The following is a 21,997-nucleotide window of genomic DNA, read 5'->3' as shown; positions in this document are numbered from 1 at the left end:
GTCACCCTGAGGCTCTGAAACAGAACAGCCTCGCCACGGTCCAAATAAAACAGCTTCATTAATGTGTTCCATAACCACCTATTTCGACAGCAAAGGAACCTTCTGTCACATTAACCACGCTATCAAAGGGCAATCCAGAGCGAGCATGCCCCCGCACAACCAATGCCAGGAACTCGGGGGCTAGTACCTTGTATCCCAGTTCAGTCACCAGCCCTTCTTGGCATTTGAAATTGGAATCAGCAATAGCTTTACACCGTGCCTCATTGTTGCTCACACTCTGTCTCTCTCTCTCTCCACTGCATTGAAAACACACATTCAGTTTATAGCTTTTCATCTGCACGTTTACTACAGTTTGCCTTGCTTTCTAGCTGTCCACCCCATTTGCTGCTTAGACCCTGGCAATTTGAGCTTGAGTATTTCAGTTGTCCAGTTGCCAATCAAAATATTTGAAGGAAATGTTTATTTTCTTCTCGAAATCACACCAGCTGCTGCACTAACTGAATAAGCCCATTTAGATGTAAGAATTTAACCATTGTAAGCTTGAATCAAGTCCCCGACTACTCCAAAATCTGACCCAATCTATCAGCGGAAATGTCAATGTTTTGCATGGGAGATTGGGGAAGTGTGGAATGTGTATTCAATAAAAGCCACGGAGAGGTCAAAGCCCTGATTAGTAATGTCACTGTCTCCCAGTTATGACCATGCTGCCCAGGGGATGGTACGTATGCTGGGGGGAGAACAGGCCGGCCGCACACTCTGTTATTTCATTGTGCAACTGCAATTTGCATTTCTTAATGGCCCCCTCATTGCCGAGCCCCATACAAACTGGCTTTCAAAGCTGCTTTGCTATTTTCCAGATAAAACAACTAAGCCCATGTGACAGAGCAGCTTTATTTTCACACCAGTGCTAGAGACGCTCTCACCCATTTCTTGGGGTGGGGGGCACAGTGATAAACAGAGAGGCAGCAGTGAGGGCAGCTGGGCCATGAGTGTGGGGACCTTTTGCGTCCTGCAGCCGGGTGAATGCGATGCTCTGATGACAATGCATGGCCAGCAGCCTCTCTCTCGAGAGCAGCTCTCTCCTGTTTGAAGAGCCTGGATCTTGGCAGGCACAAGGGGGGTGTGACTCCAGCACACTGGCGTAACGCGGTGTGCTGCATTCACACAAGATGGCTCTGATGCTAGGAGCAGTAGAGCTGGTTGCACAGGGAGCTGATGAACCCTACACCCCGTCATATAATCATATTCCAGGTCTCACTGACGTTCAGTGTGGCATAGGGCTTTTGTATGCCCCATCATTGAGGGCCTTGAGGAAGGCACTAATGAACACCACCCACTGGAGCCCACTGATGTGCTCCAAAGCTGGGATTTTGCTTCTGAGGCTGCTGTGAGCTGGTCTCCAGCAGCTATTCATTGGCCTTTGTTCTCCAACGGGGCTGAGAACAGCTGCTGGGGGGAGCCCAGCTCTGGAGTGGGTCGGGCCAGGCTGGACAAGTCCTTAGCTTCCTAAACCACACCGGTGCTTTTGACCCTTTTGCACACTCGTGCATGCTCTGATCCCCATTCATAGCTTTGGAAACTGGCTTATTAAAGAGAGTGATTTCCCTCTCCCACCCCCAAATGAGGCAACAGCAAAGCAGTGTGCGATGGACGTTTGCGAGTGCAATGTATAATGCACACAGCTGCAGAGCTGCACGCTGGAGGGCTAGGAGCTGGAACGCACTCATGAGGTCTGCTCTCCTTTTTCAGCACCACTGTGCGGCACAGGTGTTACATATGAAACTACAAGCCTTGCACAATTGCCACAGACATTCTCACCCAGGGGAAAAAGAAAATCTACTGCTTTGCCCTACGGCCTCATGAGTGATGCCAGTGTAAACACTAATATTTGATGCTTATGTGTGTCTTATACACACGTGTGCAAAACTAGACACTGAACTCGGTTTTCGGTCTCCGGGCCCACTGGTACTTTTAGTTCACTCCTAGCTTCTGTCCTGCTTGGACCACATAGTTCTCTGTTCAACCCTCTTCCCCCGCCTTCCTGTATTAACACTGGGTGCTGAAGGCAGAGCGTGGTGATGTCTAGAGAAAGAGCAGGCTTGCTGTTTAGGGTATCAAATATAACACTCCGCCAGCTGCATCGGGCTACAACTCCTGTATCGACTCATCACCTCTTTTATGAACATGTTCTTTCATTTCTAAATCCAACTCACCCCAAAAGAGCGTTAAACATGAGAGTTGACTGCTGCTGGGAAGAAAATGGAACAAAGCGTATTTGGGGGTAGAAAAATAAGGGTGTGAACAGCGTCCGTTGTTACACGCCAGCAGAGTGATTGTTCTCCATCTGATATAACTCACTCATATATACTACATGCAATTACTTCCTCTGCTCTGGCTGAAAGAAAAAACAAAAAACCATCCAGCTTATCTGACCATCTCAGGAGCGCCTGCTCTAGACTAACGCACACTTATGACTTGAAGTCTTCTGCTTTCATAAATATCTTGATATAATGCATGCCTCTGTGGGGTGTATGTACATATGCATGTGCGCATGCACCCCCCCCCCACTTCTTCCACCCCCTCAACTACCCACCAAGGAATACAGCAAAACTAGCTTCGTTTCTTCCACATCCTTTCACAGTTAAACGCTTGCTTAGGCACTACCTAGTTATCTGAACTCTGCCTTGTGCTCACCTAACCACGGGATCCCAGGCAATCCCACCGTACAATCCCTTTCATAAACTTACTGAGCTCCATTTTAGGAGTGCTCAGGGTTTGCTGTTCCTTTCAGAAAGCTGCTCCCAACCCTGGTGGCTCTGATGGTTACAAACCAGCTTTTAATTTCCAGCCTAAACTATCCATGACCCCCCTCAGCAAGATCACTCCTATCCCTGCTCAGCCTTCATTTTGCTGGCCTGGACTAGCCAAGCTCTTCTTGTCATCCCTTGGCCAAACAGCTCTCCATTCCTCCCATCTTCCTAGTAGCCCACCTCTGTCTCTGTTGAACAAGGGTGAGCAGAACAGTGTTTCTGGTGGGGTCTTGCCACTCTGTGCAGCAGCCTCACTGCTCTCCTGCCTTCCCGAGGAACAAGGCAGTTGGATGGACGGGATGGGCAAGATGATGAGACTGGGCAATCCCTGCACTGCCTACCTTCTGTCCACATTTCACCATATACCTTCATTTAAAGGGCATAAAAATCCCCAACCACCAAGAAGGAAAATAACTGAATTCAAGCCAAATACAGCTCAACGTCAGATGATCTCAATGGCTAAGCAAGTTTGGGCCAGATCAATATTCTGAATCGGAGACTCGCAGTAGGAAACTGATGTGAGAGGTGGCAGTGATGAGTCCGTAGGTGGCACTTATCCTCTCCGGTGGCTTCAAATCTGAAGGAACAGCTGGTAGCACAAAGCTCTAGAACAAAGCAAGAGCCAGGCTGAATTTAGGGACATTCCCTTTTGCCAAAAGCAGCTGTGCTCGGTGGCCCTACGGAAGAGTCAGGGCTTTGAGCTAGTGTAGATGAGTAAAACAAAGATCGCGATTGCTTCGAGAAGGCCGTACAGCTCACTAAAAGGAGCTCTGGGGGCCGCACCGTGCTCCAAATGAGCACGCTGTTATTTTTCTGCTGCTGTTTCGAATAACCATGACTCCTGATTTCACTTCCCGGAGCTGCCATGTCCCGACACCAAGGCAGCTGCACATGACAGGTAGGCAGAGCAAGCGCATCTGCTTTACGAAATGAGCATCTCGTGCTGCTAAATGCTATTAGCTCCCGAGCTGCTCCGTTTCAGTACTGGGTCCATCTTTACACATTAGGGACCCAATTACCTCCATTCATTTCGGATGATTACTGCCCCACGTGTAAATCTAATTTACTGGACCAGAAGAGCAGTTTAAAGAAAGATGCTGGAACATGCAAAGAGAAGGAAGCCAGGAAACCCATCTTGGTATGTTCCTTCCTTTGAGGCTGACGTTGTAGCCCACGATATATTTTCTTCCCACTAATGTTTGCCTAACTTCCTTTGGAAACAATTTAGACGGGTAGAATGTTTTTATGCATTAAGAAAAGGATATTTTAAAGAAACCATACGTCAATCTAGACAAGGATTAGGAAGCAGCAATTCAGTGCATTCTCTGGGCCCATAATTCACATTTTAACCTCAGATCGGCCACATTGCAATTCTGAAACAATGGGGCACTACCTGGCTATGCCAGGAGATGCCTTAAAAGTAACTCAATACTTTAAAAATCTAAAACGTGCACACACACACACACACACACACACACACACACGCACAGACTGTAAGTGCATATAGTAAAGCATTCTTCTGTGGCTTGGGCTGTATGAAAAAAAACTGCCCTGGGTCTAGCTAAAAGGATTTAAGATCAAGGTAGTTAAACAGCTGTAAAGTCTGGCTACTACTTGTTAACCCCACCACTCTTGCAGAGAACCTCCCTGTAGTTGGCTTGGAAACTCTTTACAAAGCAGGTCGTGGGCCCTGTCACACGGGGAGATGCAAAAGGGGAGAATTTTCAAGCGTCTGGCACCGAGCTTTGCTCCCACTCACATCCACAGGAGTGTTGGTACAAGTCAATGCCACCGGCAGAGAGAGGAGTTTACGCAGGGCTTGCCTGCGTTTAAATGCACTCGTGTGAAGGGTTCTCTCTCAGCTGGTTTAAACTCACTGGAGTTAAACCAGTGCAGATTTTCTAATGTGGGCAAGACTGGAGTCTCCCAGGGCTTCACCATGGGATTCACTGGCGTTGGACTTCTAAGGCTAGCAGCAATCCAGGTTTTATTCTGCATCCTTAAAAAACATTGTTGTGCATTAGCTAAGCTGAAGTAACCACTTTTCCGTTACCCTCCTGCCCTTCCTCCTACTGCCACTGCTTACTTCTCTTCCCCCTTGACTGCGTCTTCTCTTAGTCTGTGCTGCACACTCTTTGGGGAGAGATGCAATCACTTGGGGGTGGGTGACCTGCCCCTACGTTGTTCCTTACGATCCCAGCTCTGAATCTTAACATGGATAGTTTAAAATTCACTAATGACGGCAGCTAATGACAACAACGCTGGTCCTTTTGGAAATGCTGCTGGGCCACAGCTGGTTACCAGGGCACATGCTGGGGAGGGGCAGGGTGAACGTGGAGCTACTGGCAGACTCCAAAGCTGGAGGGGACCACTGCCCTGATCCCCTGCAGAACACAGGCCTAACAACCTGTGATGACAACCTCACAGGATTGCCCACAAATACTAATGGGCACAAGTCCTATGAAAACGTGCTAAGCTGCAAATGTGATGCCGCGGAGAGCAGGGGGCACTCAGCACCTCTGAACACCATCCCTTGCCCCCTCAGGCACCCTGCAGATCTGACCCAGTCCCACTACCAGCTGCCAGTAGAAAGACTCCCAGTAACAACAGGACCTGCCTTCCTCTGGATTCCCCCCACCGATGGGCCTGCGCACGCTGGGCAGCAGTTTGAAATGTACTGGAGGAAAAGGACAATATTCTTTTTACACGAGCCTCCCTGCAATGGACAGTAGAGAGGACCTGGCCCGTTATGTCGCAGTGAGTCATTCGCAAAGCCCCGAAGCCCAGGGGCCCTGACCGACAGCCAGGCAGAGGAAGTGTGTTGCAATGGCATGTGTAAATCATGTCTCCCTTTGCTTGGTCACTGTGTGTTTGCATGTAAGGGGAGGCGCCCAGTTTCGCCCCGTCACAGCTGCCTGTGGGTTTGCAGTTAGGGCGAGTCTTGCGTCTGTCTAAGAAAAAGATAGCAAATCCTGCCTATAAAACTAAATGCTACCAGGTTCAAGGCCCTTCGTATACTCATCCCGGCTGGACAGTCAAGGCCTTGACTTGGTATTTGTTCACTCCACTGCTCCGTCCCCAGCACCGTTTTGAAGTGGTGCACTCAGGGGAGGGCCCCGGTACTGGGGACTGCCGAACTGGCCCTGGAGGATAACAGCTACCAGTGACCACAAACTTGTTCCAGCACCCAGGGCTCGCAGAGCTGCAGAAATGACCTTCCCCTAACCGCACCCCATATCACCAGCTGGGAGGGCTGGGGTCAGAGCCCAGTTTCACCGGAGCAGTGATTCTCAGCCAGGGTGACAGGGCCAGCTTCTTTGAAGGGTGCTTTGAGGTCTGAGGATGTAAACTAAGCACGTCCCTACTGGCTCGCCTGGGTAAAGAGGTAAGCACTGTAATCTATAAATTAGCTTTTGAAACTGGGTGTCACTCGGTTCACAACAGTCACGCCCAGCGAGGGGGTACCTCTATCCCAAAAAGGTCGAGGACCGCTGCACTGGAGGAATTTCTATCCCCAGGAGAAAACCTCAAGTAGGGGCCCACTGACCCAATGTCCATAGCATGTTATGGGCCGCGGCTGCAACACTGGGATGTACCGTATCCTTAGGCCCCGCTCCCGCCCCAGTAAAGTCACTGCAACAATACTCGTGTCTTCAACCGTATTTGGCCCCGACTCTGGTGATTTGAAGGAAAAAAAGAAAGAGATAGCAAGCAAGCAAGAGCGAAGCAAAGAAAAAGTCAGTCGAAGCCCACAGAGAGTTAGCCAGCTGTTAGGACAATTGGATTTTCCCCGGAGCACGTGGGTTTACTACCACTCCAGCAGCCTTCGCTGAGCCACGTGACCCCAAGCAGCTTCAGGCAGTTGGGAATGAGTTCCTTCAACATCTCCTTTCATTTCTGGAGCCTGCTCAACTATTTTAGCCAAGAGACAAAACCCTCAAAGCAAGAACCTAGCAAGGGAAAGAGAAAGGAAAGAAACAAAGATGGGAAACTTGGCACAGCAGGGAAAACCCGTGGAGCCCTGCCCGTGCAGGCCCTGTCACAAGGCACGATTTCAAGCCGGTCTAATGACAGCTTGGCGTTCTGCGCTCAGGACGGGGGAGCCAGGATTTTTAAATCTCAGATTTTCCGGGATTGCTGCAGAAATATGGGGCCAGAGGCTCCAGTGGTGTGAGCCCAGTGCTGTGGCAGCGGACGGTGCAGCCCTGGTACCTCCTGTGTCAGGCTGCAAGGCCGGATTGTGGCTTCAGTGACACAAGAGGGTAAATCGTACCCAACTCCTTTGTCTCGTGTAGCACTTCCACCAGCCTGGTGCGACAGCAGACCTGGGCCTGGGAACATGAATGCGCTGCAGTTTCAAGCCAATACGCAAGGGGTGCAATTGTCTTTTCCACTTGGAAGGATGTAAATCAGGACTAAGCCGGCTGAAAGCAATGGTGCTATAACAACTGGTCCCAGGATGAGAGGAGAACCTGACCCCCTTGGCCATGGTGTTGGGAAAACTTTCTTTCTAAGCTTCCCGTCAGAAGTGACTGAGTTTTCTCTTACAGGGAGTTTTTCAGTTTGAGGCCATTTAACCTCAAAAAGAACGTTTTACATGGGGCTATTTATAAACTCCAGGACCTGCCTTGGTGAAAGCCTCATACCGATGGCAGAGAGCCAAGCTCTGCTCCCTTTTACACCAACATAACTGCAAAGCCACTCCTCGGACCTCAGCTGTAGACACTCCTGGTTCCTAGCAGGAGAACCAAGAAGAGCAGGACCTGGCCCAGCACAACTGTACTCTGGGTAGGCTGCAGCTGGGAGAAGGTGTTACGGTGGTGGGAAGGGCCAGGGAAGAGGAGGGTTTGTTTCCAGGTCTGGGGCTGGAGCTGGATACATGTTGGCTTGAGCCAGATATGGGAACTGAGGAAAAAGCATCCGCAAGGGCGGACACAAAAAGCTGAGCCATGAGCAAGAGCCCGGGTGTGCTACACCCCCCCACCAGAGCCTAGCAGAGTGCCTGGTTCGCACACAGCAGTTTCCTGCGGCAGAAAGGATTGCTACCCTAGGTCAATGCAGAGGCTCCTGGGATCAGCCGGAGCACCGTGCACTGGCCCTGGGCAGAAATGGCCGGGGGAGCCAAAGCAGTCGGAGAAGGGACTGGGGGGCATGTTCCCCACCATGACACAAAGCCACACTGGGTTACCATTTCCCTCCTTGAAAACGTTGCCAGCCCCAGCTCATGCTTATTAGAAGCCAACAGCATCGCCTTCGTGATTCTCCCGCACTGCTGGGTCAGACAGGGAGAGCCAGGGCTCTGCCAAAGACGGGGCCTTTCTGCTCTGGCATCAGGCTCCGTGTTTCTCCCCTTTGCCGGAGCTTGCAGCTCTGCTCCCGATGCCTGTCCCAGAGCTGGATAGGCAGGAGCACCGCCAGCCGAGGCTAGGGGGGCCGCGGCCAGAAACAGCAGCACGAGGTGCCTGTGTGCCTGCAGCAAGCAGTGGCTTGCAAGTGCGTTGGGTTTTTTAAGATTATTGTAGAAAGAAAATGAGAAGAGGTCTCTGCTCGGCAAACGTGAAGATGAACCATTTTGCCCAGTTCCAGGTGATGGGGGGAGGGGAGGTTGACACAACCCACTGGCAAACCCAAAACCAGTGGGTGCCACATACCAGCACCACCAAATTGCCTTTTTTTTTTGCTCAAAAACTTTCCGCCCAAAAATGTCACCTACTTCTAGTCAAAAGCCTCCACCCGAGGGCAAGGTGCCGCCCTCGTCAACTGGCTTTCTCCTCCCCGCCTGAGTCATTCCGCCGACTTACCGAGGTGGGACTGGGTGTGGCCGCAGGAAGTGGGGGCGGGGCCTAGGCGCACGCAGTCATGTTCTCGTCTACAGCAGCTGCCTACCTGGAGCATTAATCCCTGCTTTTGCAACTCAAAACAGGAGTGATGAACTGAAGGGATTATGTGGAGGGCAGCTTGGGCTGCAGCTGTCTGCTGCTCGTACAGTCCGTGTCTGTCCCCACTGGGTTTTGGGAGGGCAGGCTGCACAGCTGTCGTGTGTGCTAGGACTGGGCCATGCAATAGTCTTCAGAAAGGTAGGACTGGAAGCACCCACAGAAGGCTGTTTGGGCTAACCCCCTTTCTGAATTGCCCCAGACAACTACTTGTCTAACCTGTTCTTAAAAACTTTGCAGACTAAACCCTCTCGCACAACTGCTGAGCACAAAGCCGGAAACATTAAGAACACCCATCAGGCCACGAACAATCAACACTAAATCAAGAACCATTCAGTCCTATTTGATGCCCACAGGAAATCAGACCTTCAGCCAGAAACCCAGCTCCTCCCTTGCTTCCAGTGGCACCTCGAGCACCTTGCCAGGGTGTTGCAGGGCTGCAACGGTAATGGAGGCTGCGGAAGTGCTTTAGACAGAGTCCGGCATGCCCCTCTTGTCCCTCCCAACCTGGGTCAGCTCGGTCTGCTTCAGTGGTCCTCCTATGCATTACCTAAGAATGTGCCAAGACATGAGAAAAACTATAAGCCTGTTAACTCCTCTGTTATTCTTGGCCTGGAGTGAGCTCCAATTGCCTGTATAAAAATTATGGTCTTTGTGAATAACCTGTGTGTGTACAAGAGAGAGGCTTAGTATTACTATTGGTTATGGAGCATGCTGGCAGAAGGACACTGTCACCATTACAGTGATGAAGCACATGCGGGTCCATTAACCGTAACAGGACTGCCCCAAATTTAAAGCCCTGTAACTATGCACAGGATTTGCCCCACGAGGTTTTAATGAAAGTTTCTTCCTATGTTAGAGTATGAGAAAAGAAAGATTTTTAAGCACTTTGCTCCCTCTTCACTCCCACTGCTCTGGCTTGATGTTTTGCTCTTCAAGCAGTGAAATTAGCCCAGATGCTTCCACTTTGGTTCTGAGTCAGTGTTGCTATCTGATCTCAGGTCTTTGCCCGAAACTGCTACTGTTGGGTTCTCAGCACTGCAGGAGAATGGGCCGTTTCAAAAAACGTTTACAGTGGATTTTTTTCAATCATGAAAGACCATTCTGTATAATCGGTCTATAAACCCTTTCCTCCTCTTTTAAAAACCCTCAGTCAATAGTCCTATTGCTGGCTGACTGCATCCTTTTAACAGGATCCATCGTTCTTAAAGAGAAGTCCAAGTACAGCTGGTAAAAAACTGAACAGCCATGAAAAAAACAAACAAAAATGTCACTCCGATTTACCTCTGGGTGGGTGTGGAGCTGTGGTAAAACTGTCGAAAGGTTTTAAGTGACTTAGGGTTAAGTCTTATTGACAGTTAATGACATTTAAGCCTAATGTAATTTAGGTACAGCTGAAAACGGTAACCCTACCCAACAAATTCTGTTCTCTTACAATTTTCACCCAAATTTTAATGAAAAAAAAAAAAAGAACCAGACAATTTTAGCAAAAAAAGACTTAATTTCTAACCCTTCCCAACCTTTTGTACTTCATGGGCATGTCTACGCATATGCACTTACTATGCAGTAACCAAAATTACTGTGCAGTATGGCCATGCGTCTACACGTGCACACTCATACTGCACAGTAAATATGGTGACTTATGCCAACTTGAGTGTAAATTTGATACCTGCATCATGCAGGTATCAAACTTATGCCCAATTAGTTACTGCACAGTAACACACGTGTAGACCCCTTACTGCACAGTAACACTGTGGGTATGTACTGACTTGGGACTAACTTTAGTCTGTGTGTGTCCATGCACATGTGCGTAAGGGATTATCACTGTTTGGTGAGGTGAGAGATCAGATCTGGCATGAGACTGCTAGCAGAGAAGAAACAGTTCTGAGAGCCATGTAGCGTGTAACACGCCCTTTCTGGGCTGTGTCTAGCAGCCTACCTGCACAAGTGCATACGTGTTCAAGTGGCTTCTGAATTTAAAGTCAGTAGAGCTAGATCCCTCTTCTCCCCTCACCTCATGGATCTGCTGCCTGTGGGAAAGTGGGAAAATCCATCTTCCTCAGGGCCGCATATGTGATAGTAATGAGCACGAGTAAATCTGTTGAGTTTTAGGCTTCTGGCCCAGGCCCTGTGGTCCGCTCTCATTTCATGGGAATTCCCACCAGGAGAGGCAAAGGGACCCCAGGGTCTGGAGTGGGGGGCAGCTCCCACACACCCGTCAGTGTGGCACTTTGCCTTCACCAGCACAGGGCTCCTTCCTGGATGACCACTCCTGACATCACTCCAACCCCAATGAGAAGCTGAAACCTTCGGCCATGGGGGCCTCATCCCCATGTAGGGCAGACTTAACACATGCTGGCAAAGTCAGGGAGGAGAACACCGCCTTTCTGGCACGGCTCAAGAAGCGCTTCCTCTGAACCCTGGGCCATACTGTCTGGATCAGCCTAAGAGATTCAAGTGTAGAACGAGGCGCGTGTGAATGAACCAAACCGGTACCTTGCATTGGAGTCTGAGCCTGCGACCCGAAGTGACCTGAGGCACTCAAGGATCCGCGGGGGGTGGGAGCTGCTGGGGTGACTCTCATAGACTGGCGCAGACGATCCAGCTCACTGTAGCGATCAGAGTAGGATTTGGCTTGGTCCTCTAGTTTTTGTCTGTGTCCTGAAACATCATAAGAGAATGTGATCTCTAAGCAGCCACCTTTGACCAGAGAGCCGTGTCAACATGAAGGAAGAATGCAAACACCTGCAGTTGTCACCATTATTTCTAGCGGGATAGCACAGGGAAGACCCGACCGAGATCGAAACCCCGTTGCTGCAAGCACTGGACACACATGTAATAAGCACCGGTCCCAAAGATAGAGTCTCACGAGACAAGGCAAGGCGCACAAAGGCTGGGAGAGGAAATGGAGGCGCGGTGCGGGGAAGCGACTTAGCCTGCGACAGGCTGCAGGTCAATAGCAGGAGGGAACCAGGACAAAGATCTCCAGCTGCCCCCTCCACGGCCCTGCCACCTCTCTTAAACCATTGGGAAAAAGAAGCCAACACACATGCATGTGGTTGAAAATGCCATGTATTGGCACCATTGTTAGACAACTGGGAAATGAGCACAGGAAAAGCTGAATTCAAAATAGCTTTACAGCGTTTGCTCATCGCACTGAAGACAGGAAGGTACTTCTCAGTCCGGCTACCCAGACTCTCAACCGACCCAACTCTGCCCTGATCAGACTAATGCTGGAGAAAGGAGGAGGGTCTCAGGCTTCAGCCACCAGGACAGGATTCAAGAGAGATGTCTCTGTTCGTAGTCACTCTGTGGGCACGTGCCTCCACCGCTCTCTCGTCCTCAGTCTCCTCATCTGTAAAATGAGGGGCAAACACTCGCGCACCCCATGGAAGTACTGCAGCAGTCGCAGCGTCTGTAAAGAACACCATGCTCCTCAGCTGCGAGAGCGGGGCCATAATTATTTAATTGATGCTAATCAGCCTGGGGCAAGCGAAGCATGAAACACACTTGACACACAACTTTCACATTTTGCTGAATTAATCATCACTGGATGTTTTCACTCTCCCTGGGCTGGATTCCAGTCTCAGCTACACCCATATAAACCTGGAGGCACTCCAAGGAAGCGAGACTTACTCCAAACGTACACCAGCGTAACTGCACTCTGGCTCTGGCCCCCAGACTCTGCTCGCGCTCTAGCTGACGTATATGTGCCCACATAATACACTTGGCGCCTGTCATCACAAGAGCTCCAAACGTTTTGCAAGGTGGGTGTATGTCATCCCCTTCTATAAGGGGAAAGAGGGGTGACAGAGACATTAAGGTACCACAAGGAGTTAGCAGCATGGCCAGGAATAGGTCCCAGGGTTCATGACTCACAGCTCTCACTCCTAACAAACCACAGCTGCACAACAGTAGAGGCAACCATATCACATCACATAGAGGAACTAATACACAGCATCAGCTGGCTTTTAAAGAACGGATACTGTTGGGTCTGAAAGACCCAGATCTGAGCTCTTCATCCTCACTCCCTTCACCGCACGCAAACATCTGCACAGAGCAAACGCTGTTACAGCTTACGATGGAAGTCGCATGAAAGTCCCTGCACTTCCTCTCTTCTGGTCTGCAACCCGTTATCCTGCACGTGCTCGTCTCGTCTCACGTAGATCTGCATTCGGCAGCCCGGGCGCGTGGAATTCCCCACACGCCACAAGCGGGTCGGGGCTGGGAGTTCGCTGAATGCCCCGATGGAGTCTGACTGCAGCAGCAGCGCTCACTGCCAAATTACAGCCCTACACACATTCTTTCGAATCACGATTCAGCTCAAGCTTCATGGGTCTCCAGGGACACCAGCAAGTAGCTCCAGGCACCAAATTCAGGAAATCAGTGGGAGCTGTAGCAATCTCTCTGGATTTCCTCATCAAAGACTGTCACAGAAAGGGGGCAAAGACTGTTAAAACATTTTTGCTTTTTGAAAAAAATGTCGACGCCAACTTTCCCTCCTCTTCCATCCCAAACGTGACAGCCCTGGGCTGGTCCATGGAACCAGAAAGTGAAAATGGATTGCAAACAGAAAGTGAAACACAGCAATCGGCTTTTACTTGCCGAGCTACCTGATGCGAGTAAAGGAAACTTCAAATCAATACCGCAGAGGGCTGCTCTGTTCTGCATGGGGTCTTTTACTGCATTCGTCACTGCACTACCAAGCCTCTTCAGCTGTGCACCAACCTTTGAAGCACACGAACAATAAGGCTGAAGGGGCCTCTTTGGCTCCTGAGTCCAGCTCTCTGCCTTCTCAGGCAGCTGTTTATTTCCAGAGTCCGAAAATTCATCTACAGCCCCTGACACATGCCACGGCCCAAAAGAGCATGATCCAAACAAAACAGACCCTACAACAAGCCAGTGGCAAAAAGCAGGGGAGACAAGGACACCATCAGCGCCCTTTCACTGCAGTGGTGGGGACGTTACTAGGTTCATGCGTGGTCAGATGATCTTAGGAAGATGGCAGAAACCCCCAAAGTCCTTGCCAAACTGACCCGGGGAAAACACTCCTTCTTGGTGGCAAATCTGGGGTCACATTTTGTCACATGTCTGTTCTTTCATCCTCTCCTAGGGAGAAAACAGGCAGTGGAGTGTCTTGCTGTAATAGGGACGGCTTCATTATTGTGTTAATCGGAATACAAAGTGAAACAGTTGGTTTTTTTTAACTTTTTGCCTTTTAATAATCTCAGGTTGGGATTGTCAGAGGTCCCCACGGTACTTTAAAAGCCAAACGCCACTGAGATTTAATGGGAGCTGGGTAACTAACTCTCTTAGCCTCAGTTGAAAATACCGTGAGGATGTTACTAGTTAACACAGAATACATTTAAACATAGATGTGTGTTATGCTGCTGATGTTTTTAATGATCACCCTTTACCAGACCTTAAGAGAAGTCCTTATATCAGGACTTACACAGTCTAATAGGCTCCTATCCCCGTACCAGGGAAACAAAGGCAAAGCCTACCATTTTCACAAGTATCTGGTAACTACGGGGGTCTCAAATAAGCCTGTTTTTTTGGGTTTTTTCCAGACAGTGCTGAGCACCTGCTTTTTAAAAATCAAGTTTCCTTGTGGGGGTCCCAAATACAGCACCCCCAAAAAAGAAGGTACCAAAATCACGAGTCACTTTTGAACACTTAAGCCCATTGGGAACAATGGGCCCCAGCTTGCAGAACAACAACTTAGGAGCTAAAAAAAAAAAAAAAAAAAAAAAAAAACTTAGCCAGCAGGATTCACAAGTCTATTTTGCAGACCCGGCACCACGGAGACTTCCTGTCACTTGTCACTTCTGGCCTGGAGCATCAGCACATGTCACGCAAGAGCGGAGTCTCTATTCATGTGCTGCTTTTATGGGAACATCCTCAGCTTTTGATTTCTGCAGCAGCTCAGCTCGCTGCAGGCCCTTCATCATCAGCTCATCAAGCAAACCAGCACTAATGAAGGAACAACAGGTCTGCACCTGGAATGATAGGAAAGTGATGCCACCTGACCTCCAGTCCACTGACACCAGCAGGGGACTTCAATTGGCTTTGCAGGGCTTTGGATCAGGGCCCAAGGAACCAATCTTGAGAAGTGCCGATCACCCCAGGACGGCACCGGCGCATATGAAAACCATTGCTGGGGGAGTGTTTTATCTCACAACGCTCACAGCACAGTCGCATTTTGAAACAACTATCACCTTTTACTCGTGACTCAAGTATGGAAATACAGATCCCTGTTGTGAAAAAAAATAGTAACAGCCACTGACTCGATCCACTTCTTGTCAACAAGGAAAGTGTTTTAAAGGTGTGGGTCCTACGTCCCAGTCAAGTAACTCTGATATGAGTAAGCCTAACAGGTCCCCTTTGATCGCCAATGTAATAACAAGATCCATATCGCTAGATCAGGCAAACAATCCCACTGAACATTTCCCATATGGAAGAACTGATGTGAATCTGACACTTCAGGCAATAATAAAAAGCATACATGAAGTTTTGGGTGTTTTTCTGGAATACAGACAGCGAAACCCTGTATGCGGCAGTGAAACTGTAGCCCTCCGACCGATTTTAAAGACATGCCTTCCACATTAAAATAGTTCAAAGACCAAACAGGCCCTTCTCTTCTTAGAACGTCGGAAACTGCCAAGACTTCAGACATGCCCTGATTGGAAATTGCACGGGGCGTCCTCGCGCGGGGTGGGGGGTCCAGTGTTCTGCACAAGCTCCTGATCCTCCGGCTTACAAAGAAGCAAAATCAGTATTGTTTTGAACTTCCCTGCTGCACTGCAGAGCACGAACTGGCGCTTGATGGTGTGACAGGTCAGAGGCACAAAATCCTAGTTCAACTCTGGAGCACTGCCAGAACTCTGATCTGCTGGTTTAGCTTATTAGAGAGACCAGGGCGTTTATAAAAACGTGAATATCTGCTCCCAGACTTGGGCACTTGGATCTGCAGCTTTGTCCTACTTCCATGCAACTGCACCTGCAGCTGCAGTCATCCTGCAGGGACCGCTTCACCACTTTCCTCTCTCTCAGCAACTCCCATGTCACATTCATTTGATCTGACCTCCCTTCAGTGCCTGCACTGGAAGAATGGTAGGGTTGTAGGGGGAGAGCTGGTTTATCACCCCAAGATTTGTAACTGCTGAATGCTGAAAATAAATAGACACATTTGGAATATCTTTGGCTTTTTGGTGTGGGTTGTTGGATAGTTAAGAACCAGCGTTTGCTATGGATGCCAATAGGAAAGTCACCCGCGGATGACAGTCTCCTCTGTGTAGAGAGTATAGCAACTATGCAATTCTCCCATTTCCATTAAGTCTTCAAAATAAGTGCTTAAGTAGGGCAGAAGCCTTGTAAAGGTTGTCAGCGTAAGGCTGAATGTCATCCCAATCTGAGCACAGGTCATACGACCAAGTTCCCCAGCGAGCGCTACAGAAACAAGCTACCTTTGAAATGAATAGCCTCAGCAGAGCCCGAGTTGTGCCAGCACCAACGCTCTCGATCAGGACAGATGGGAAAAGCGGTTGTTGACTCTTGCTCCCATAACTCAGAAATGACAGTGCTGAATTTTGCTCAAACTTTCCACGGAAAGTCACCTTTGGCCTGAGACTAAGCACGGGATACACCAAGCCAAGAGGAACTTGGTTGAGAAAGTTGTGATCCCCTTAAAAAAAGAGGTGAGGGAGTAACAGACTGGAAACTGGAGTGCAACCTTGTCTACAGCTTCAGCAGCTGGAAGGAGCTCAAATACCCCATATGCATTTAGAAAGATAGGGATCTACAGCTCACTTTTCCTGTGAATGACAGAAAATAGCAAGGACCACTGCTATTTTGACTGGCTTTTTCAAGTGAAGCCCAGAAGTTCAGGGGTGGAAGCAAAAGGGGAGGGGGAAATGTTAGAAGGAACTGTCTCTTCTTCTGCCTAACAAAGTCAACCACAGATAACTCATTATTCACATGTTTGAAGTTGGCTTGCTTACGCCATTTGGAAAGGGAATCAGTCACGCCGAGTCTTTGCTTTGGCTTCCTCCTGGCTTCTCAAGACACTGCCGCTACTGTCTTTTCCAGCCTTGAAAGAAAGAGAAAAGTGTCGCAATGCCCTTCAGCTTGCATGTTCTGTCAGAAGATTTACACTGCCTTTAACAACTGAAGGAAAATAATATTTAAGGGGGGAGGAAGGGGGGAAGTTTGATAATTTATAAAGATTTTCTAGCCTGTGGTGATCTGTGATGAATCGGCTGCCTCTAAAGGCATGAAAATAAATATCCCTTTTTGAAGGAAATAGGTTGGCTCCCATCCAGCTGGCAGGAAGTAGACAGATATGTTGCATTTACAGTAGGTCTTTTCTGTCTGAAGTCAGAACAGTGGGAGAGATGTTCATTAGACATAGCCTGGTGCTGATTAGCTGAACTTAAACCAGCCGATGGATCCATAACCCTTCACTCTCCTTTGACTTGCTGGGAAGCCCTTTAACTCTTTCTGGGCTCTCCCCACCCCTCCACCCTGACCTGATGTGGCTGTTAATGGAGCAGACTCCAAAGAATATTTTTGTACCAGTGGCACATTATGCCACCAGATCCCAAAGCACTGGAAAACCCAATTTAATCAGAGAGCCAGAGTAACAGTATCAAAGCACCTGCGTGAGGACTTACGGGCCTAAGCTCTACTCTCCAAAGTGAAAGGCACTTGAGACCCTAAGTCCTACTGACTTTCAAAGACAGTAAACGATGTCTCGTTTGGGGTGGTGCTGATTGTCCCGGGTTTCAACCGGCATGGAAACAGGAATGACAGCCATTTACATAGTGTAGTCCTTCAATCCCACCTGGCTGCAGCTCTGACCGCGGTGGCCAGCGAGAGCTCACAGCCTGACAGACTTGTCCCTGCAATGAGATTTCTGTAGCAAGCTTACTGTGCCCAGCAGTGACACCCTCACATGTGCCAGGCTGCCCCCTAAGCTGGATGTGGGGTAGCCACTCCAGGGGGGCAAATCAGCGCTGATTAGTGCCAGTGCCAATCAGCCCACCCCGTTTCCTTTAGCCCGTTGGTGGCGTTGTGCAGACAGGTCACATCCCAGTTCAGGAGGCAGCCTGCACGGGCCAGCGTGCTCGAGGACACTGCCATTAGACACGGTACATTTACCACGCAAATGTGGCCTCAGCCTCCCAGGGCCAGATCTTCAGGCATTTTCAGGCACCTTTGACAGAGGCAGAACTTCCTGAGCACGCGAGCAAGGCAGGCCAACTGGGAGGAGTTCGGGTCCTAGCGTGGTTTGACACTACAGAAAATCCCATCTGGCACTTATATGAATCCTTAGGGGCCTAAGTATCTTTGGAAATCTGGTCCTAGGCCTCCTAAGCACATTAGGAACTTTTGCAAAGTGTACCCTGATACACCTCACTAAGTGCCCAGCAAATTCCACACTCATTGTGCCTGCTCCCACTTTCATCGGACTAAATTTGGTCTTGAATGGGCCAAGGTCCTGTTCCTGTTGAAGCCAAAGTGAGCTCTTGCCGCTAAACCAAGCAGCACTGAGTACGTCCAGTCGATCGTTGGCACAAAGCTGCCGTCTTCAGTGAAGTCAACTGAGGATGTGGCCTGGAACTACCTACTTGCCTACCTGAATGACAAGATCTGAGGAACATGAGATGGAGAAACATGCTTCACAGTTACTATCACTGACTATGTTTCACAACCCACTTGTTTCCTTGCATTAACACAGGAAAACCAGTCAGCTGCTCAGGACGCATCCTGGGTCTGAGCCATGCTTAACGGACAGCACTGACAAATCTCACATGCACCTCACTGGCAGCAGGATTGGCCATGTGCTCTAGGCCTGCTGGCTTCCAGGGTACCTGCTGCGAACAAGCAGTTGCATGAAGAAGGCATGTGTTAGGCTACACTGGCCAGAAATACTTTATGGGGGAGATAGAAGGAAGTCTGCTAGGCTCTAACCCTCTACTCAATGCATCGCAATACAGGTAATGTAAAAGGGAAGATGCATTTGGTACCTGCAGGTGCTCAGAGTAGCCAAATGGAAAGCCTTTGTCACCTAGTATTGTGCTCTTCCCCAACCACAACTGGGATGTAAGACACAAAGCTCAGACCCAGACTTTCCCAGGTTTTTGTGGGATTCCCATCCAGCTGGGGAAATAGTTAGATTGGTGCCCAAAATCTACCGTTCAGCTCCCAGGTTCTGATTTGAGTCTGCCTCTAGCATGGATTGTCACACCGGCAATGCAGAAATTCATCCAGCACAAGCAAGGCGATGTTACAAGAAGGTAAGCCAAGAAGCAGCAGGATCTGAATCCTGTATGCACGCGGGGGGCAATTCCGGTCTTGTCCATGGACTTAGGCTGGTGGTAGGATGACAAGCATCCCCCTCCTCCGGTCTGAAGGCCATACATAGGGCACCTGCCCAACCTGGCCACAGCATGTCCAACAGCCCATGGGCTGCCGGAGCGGTGCTGCTCCCACGCACAAGCTTGGAATCCAATGGAGCCAGACCTTCACGGGCCCAATGACCCTCCGCTGCCACAGCTGCCCACCGAGCTGGACTCTGCTGCGCATGGGACACTGTAGGCCTCACCTGCCTCGCAGCTCTTGCGGCCTACTGACTTTGTGACTAGGAGGAGACATGTAGTAGAAAGCACACAGGACCTGGAGCCATGTGGAATCTGTGGTCTACACCACTCCCTTTTTCATACTGATTCACTGGAAAGAGTAAGATAAACTGCAAAATCATTTTTAAGCCAGTCCTCCCCAGGCTACGGAGGATCGCTGGCTATTCCAGAAGGGGTCACTGGTGTTATCTAGCAGAAGAACAAGAGCTGAGGCACTGGATCTCATCCTACTCTCAGCTCCCACATCATTCCCAGCCACCGGTCAAGCTGAAACGCTCTTTCAAAAGCAAGCAACAAGATAGATGCTGCCCCGCCGTGCAATGTGAGCTTGTGGTTTTGTTCGATAGCCCAGACCTTTAGCAGCTGTATTCCCTGAAATGAGACTTTGCTTTTAGCATTGACCTTTTTTTTTTTTTTTTTTTCCCCCACGCAGCCCTTGCATTATCTTCTCAGATTTGCTCATCCTGCCAAGTGCTGGGGGCTTGCACTTTATTAATAACCCCGGAGATCCGCTCCTCGCTAAGTTCTAATAAATTCCCTTCACTTCTGCAGCATCCTTTGTTCTGGAGGCATCGTAGGGCTTTGTACGCAGCTGGGCCAAACTGATCCCAGGTTTTACTGAGCTACCCCCTCCCCTTGCTCACCAGTGATGCCAGCCTTGGCTGTAGGTTCCTCCCCATCACGGATGCCTTTAGGCTCTCTCTGATGCTATCTTGTTTCCACCTTTTATCCTACCCTTGCTGCACCGCCCTCAAATCATTCCTCTCTGCTACTGGATGGGCAAGTGGTGAGCTACAAAACTGCTTGTTTTGTTACCTCCTCCTCACCATGCTCATCCATGTTGTCCTCCTCTTGCTTCCTGCCCGACATCTAGACTGGCAGCACTCCAAGGAAGGAGTCATCTCCTTCAGGAACTCCAGAGAGCACCTGGCACAGCATCTCCCTAATCCCCCAGTACAGCGTCTAGCCATCACCAGAATGCAAACCGCATACACGAACGACTAACAAAATTACTGGGAGACTTGGCTACAGGTGATATAAATCACAAAGTCATTTCTCACTCTGCCATACTGCCTTGATTAGGAAAAAATGGCAATTTTAAGTGAAATAGTTTAAAAATTAATGCAATTAAAGTCATAAATATGATATAGCAGTATCATTATAATAATTTACTAATAGTTAGTCTTTCTGTTAAACCTGAGATTGCCCTATGAGTAACAGCTCAGCCACACAGCTGACCTGAAGAAGAGATCCTGGAGCTCTGAGCACAAGGGTGACTCTGTGTACCTGCATAGCTCCCATCGCCCAAAGATCTCAAACCATGCCCTGGACACTTGGCTAACCTGCACTCGACCTGTCTGAAGCAGGGGGTTGCAGGCCCAGATTTTACTGGTCAGGGGACAGGGCTGGGAGTGCCCTAATGCCTAATCCAGGGCCTGAAGCTCCAGGAACATTTCTCCCTTGGTGTTTGCATGTCCGTATGGCTCTGTCCTGCCAGGTGCTGTGGACATCTCATGGTCTCCGACTTTCCCTGTGGGACTGGACCCATGATGGGTTAACTGCATAGCTGTGCACAGAAGACATTAAAGGACGATGTAGTTTCACATAATTACTCGAGATGCATGTATGAACAGGAGCCCAGAAATGCCTCGGTAAGAATGCAGTGCAACATACAATTTAACCCTGGGTTTATTCTTACCCCGCCCCCCGGACCAAACCACATTAACGATGAGAAATGAGCCTTCACGGCAAGGGCTGGTTTGTAAGAACTTCCAAGTGAACTTGGGAGCTCCTGAACCGCGCACTCCATTCTCCTCTCACCCGAGACAATATGCAGGAGTCAGGGGAGCAACGCCTGACTTGCCTCCATGTCTGCGAGAGGGGGCTCAGGCCTCCCCCTTCCACTCTGTAACTGGGCCTCCAGCCGCTGCAAGCCACTGTAACTCTGTTGGCTTCCACAGAGTTGCACCAGCTTTCCCTGGCCCGCTCAGTCGGACATGCAGAAGATGGTAGCACTGGCTGCTAGCTCTGCAAGGCCTCTATTCAGCAAGGCACGGAGGGTATACTTACTGGGCAGGCAGAGGTCGGTCTCACTGCCAAGGCACTACGCCTGGCCCGCTCACTCCAAGCATGGGGGCCCCAGCAGTGAGGTGGTGCAGACACTTGGGGTGCCCCGGCACCCGGGTTTCCAGCCTGCACAAGAGCAGGTCCCTCCCTGGGGTTTGTGTGCGTGCAGCGGGAAGGCAGGACCGTCACCTCGCTGCCGAGCTCCGTCACTACGGCGTAGACGTACTTCAAGCGTGACTCGGCTTTGGGTGGAGGATGTCAGCCAGACTCCTCGCAGACTTTAATTCAAGCATGTTCCTAAGTGCTTTGCTGGACTGAGACCTAAAGCACGGCCTCCTTAATGGAGAGCAAGTGTCTTTTTGGTAGATCTGGCTTTTGTGGGTTACTTTATTTACGTCTCCTAGAGACGTGCAACCAACAACCACACAGTGCATGATGTAAACAGCACGGGAGAAAGCAGCATGTTCCTTTGGACCTCAGCTCAGTCCAAGCATTTTCTTTTCCTGTCGTTTGTCTCCATTAAAAGAGTAAATGGGACAGGGAA

General features: G+C 49.7%; 1 protein-coding gene and 1 long non-coding RNA gene across 5 annotated transcripts in view; one reads left to right on the top strand and one right to left on the bottom strand.

Moving 5' to 3' along the window:
* Positions 1 to 8,969, top strand: part of LOC149859324 (uncharacterized) — a 32,527-nt gene extending 23,558 nt beyond the window's left edge. The window contains exon 3 of the long non-coding RNA XR_016443566.1: positions 5,356 to 8,969. This is a non-coding gene — a long non-coding RNA (uncharacterized LOC149859324). The remainder of the gene's footprint in view (positions 1 to 5,355) is intronic.
* The window catches only part of RUNX3 (RUNX family transcription factor 3), a 92,060-nt gene that overhangs the window by 8,569 nt on the left and 61,494 nt on the right, over positions 1 to 21,997 (bottom strand). For 3 of the 4 annotated variants that reach the window (XM_090058070.1, XM_090058068.1, XM_090058067.1), the window contains one exon: positions 11,243 to 11,407. The exons of the other annotated variant lie outside the window; for it this stretch is intronic. In XM_090058070.1, the coding sequence (XP_089914196.1) occupies positions 11,243 to 11,407 (165 nt within the window). The remainder of the gene's footprint in view (positions 1 to 11,242; positions 11,408 to 21,997) is intronic. 4 annotated transcript variants of the gene reach the window in all.

The sequence above is a fragment of the Crocodylus siamensis genome, chromosome 7 (assembly GCF_052110815.1).
Source record: "Crocodylus siamensis isolate JL-2025a chromosome 7, ASM5211081v1, whole genome shotgun sequence".
Taxonomy (NCBI): domain Eukaryota; kingdom Metazoa; phylum Chordata; order Crocodylia; family Crocodylidae; genus Crocodylus; species Crocodylus siamensis.
Note: the sequence above shows the minus strand (reverse complement) of the source record. Positions and strands in the feature narration are given on the sequence as shown.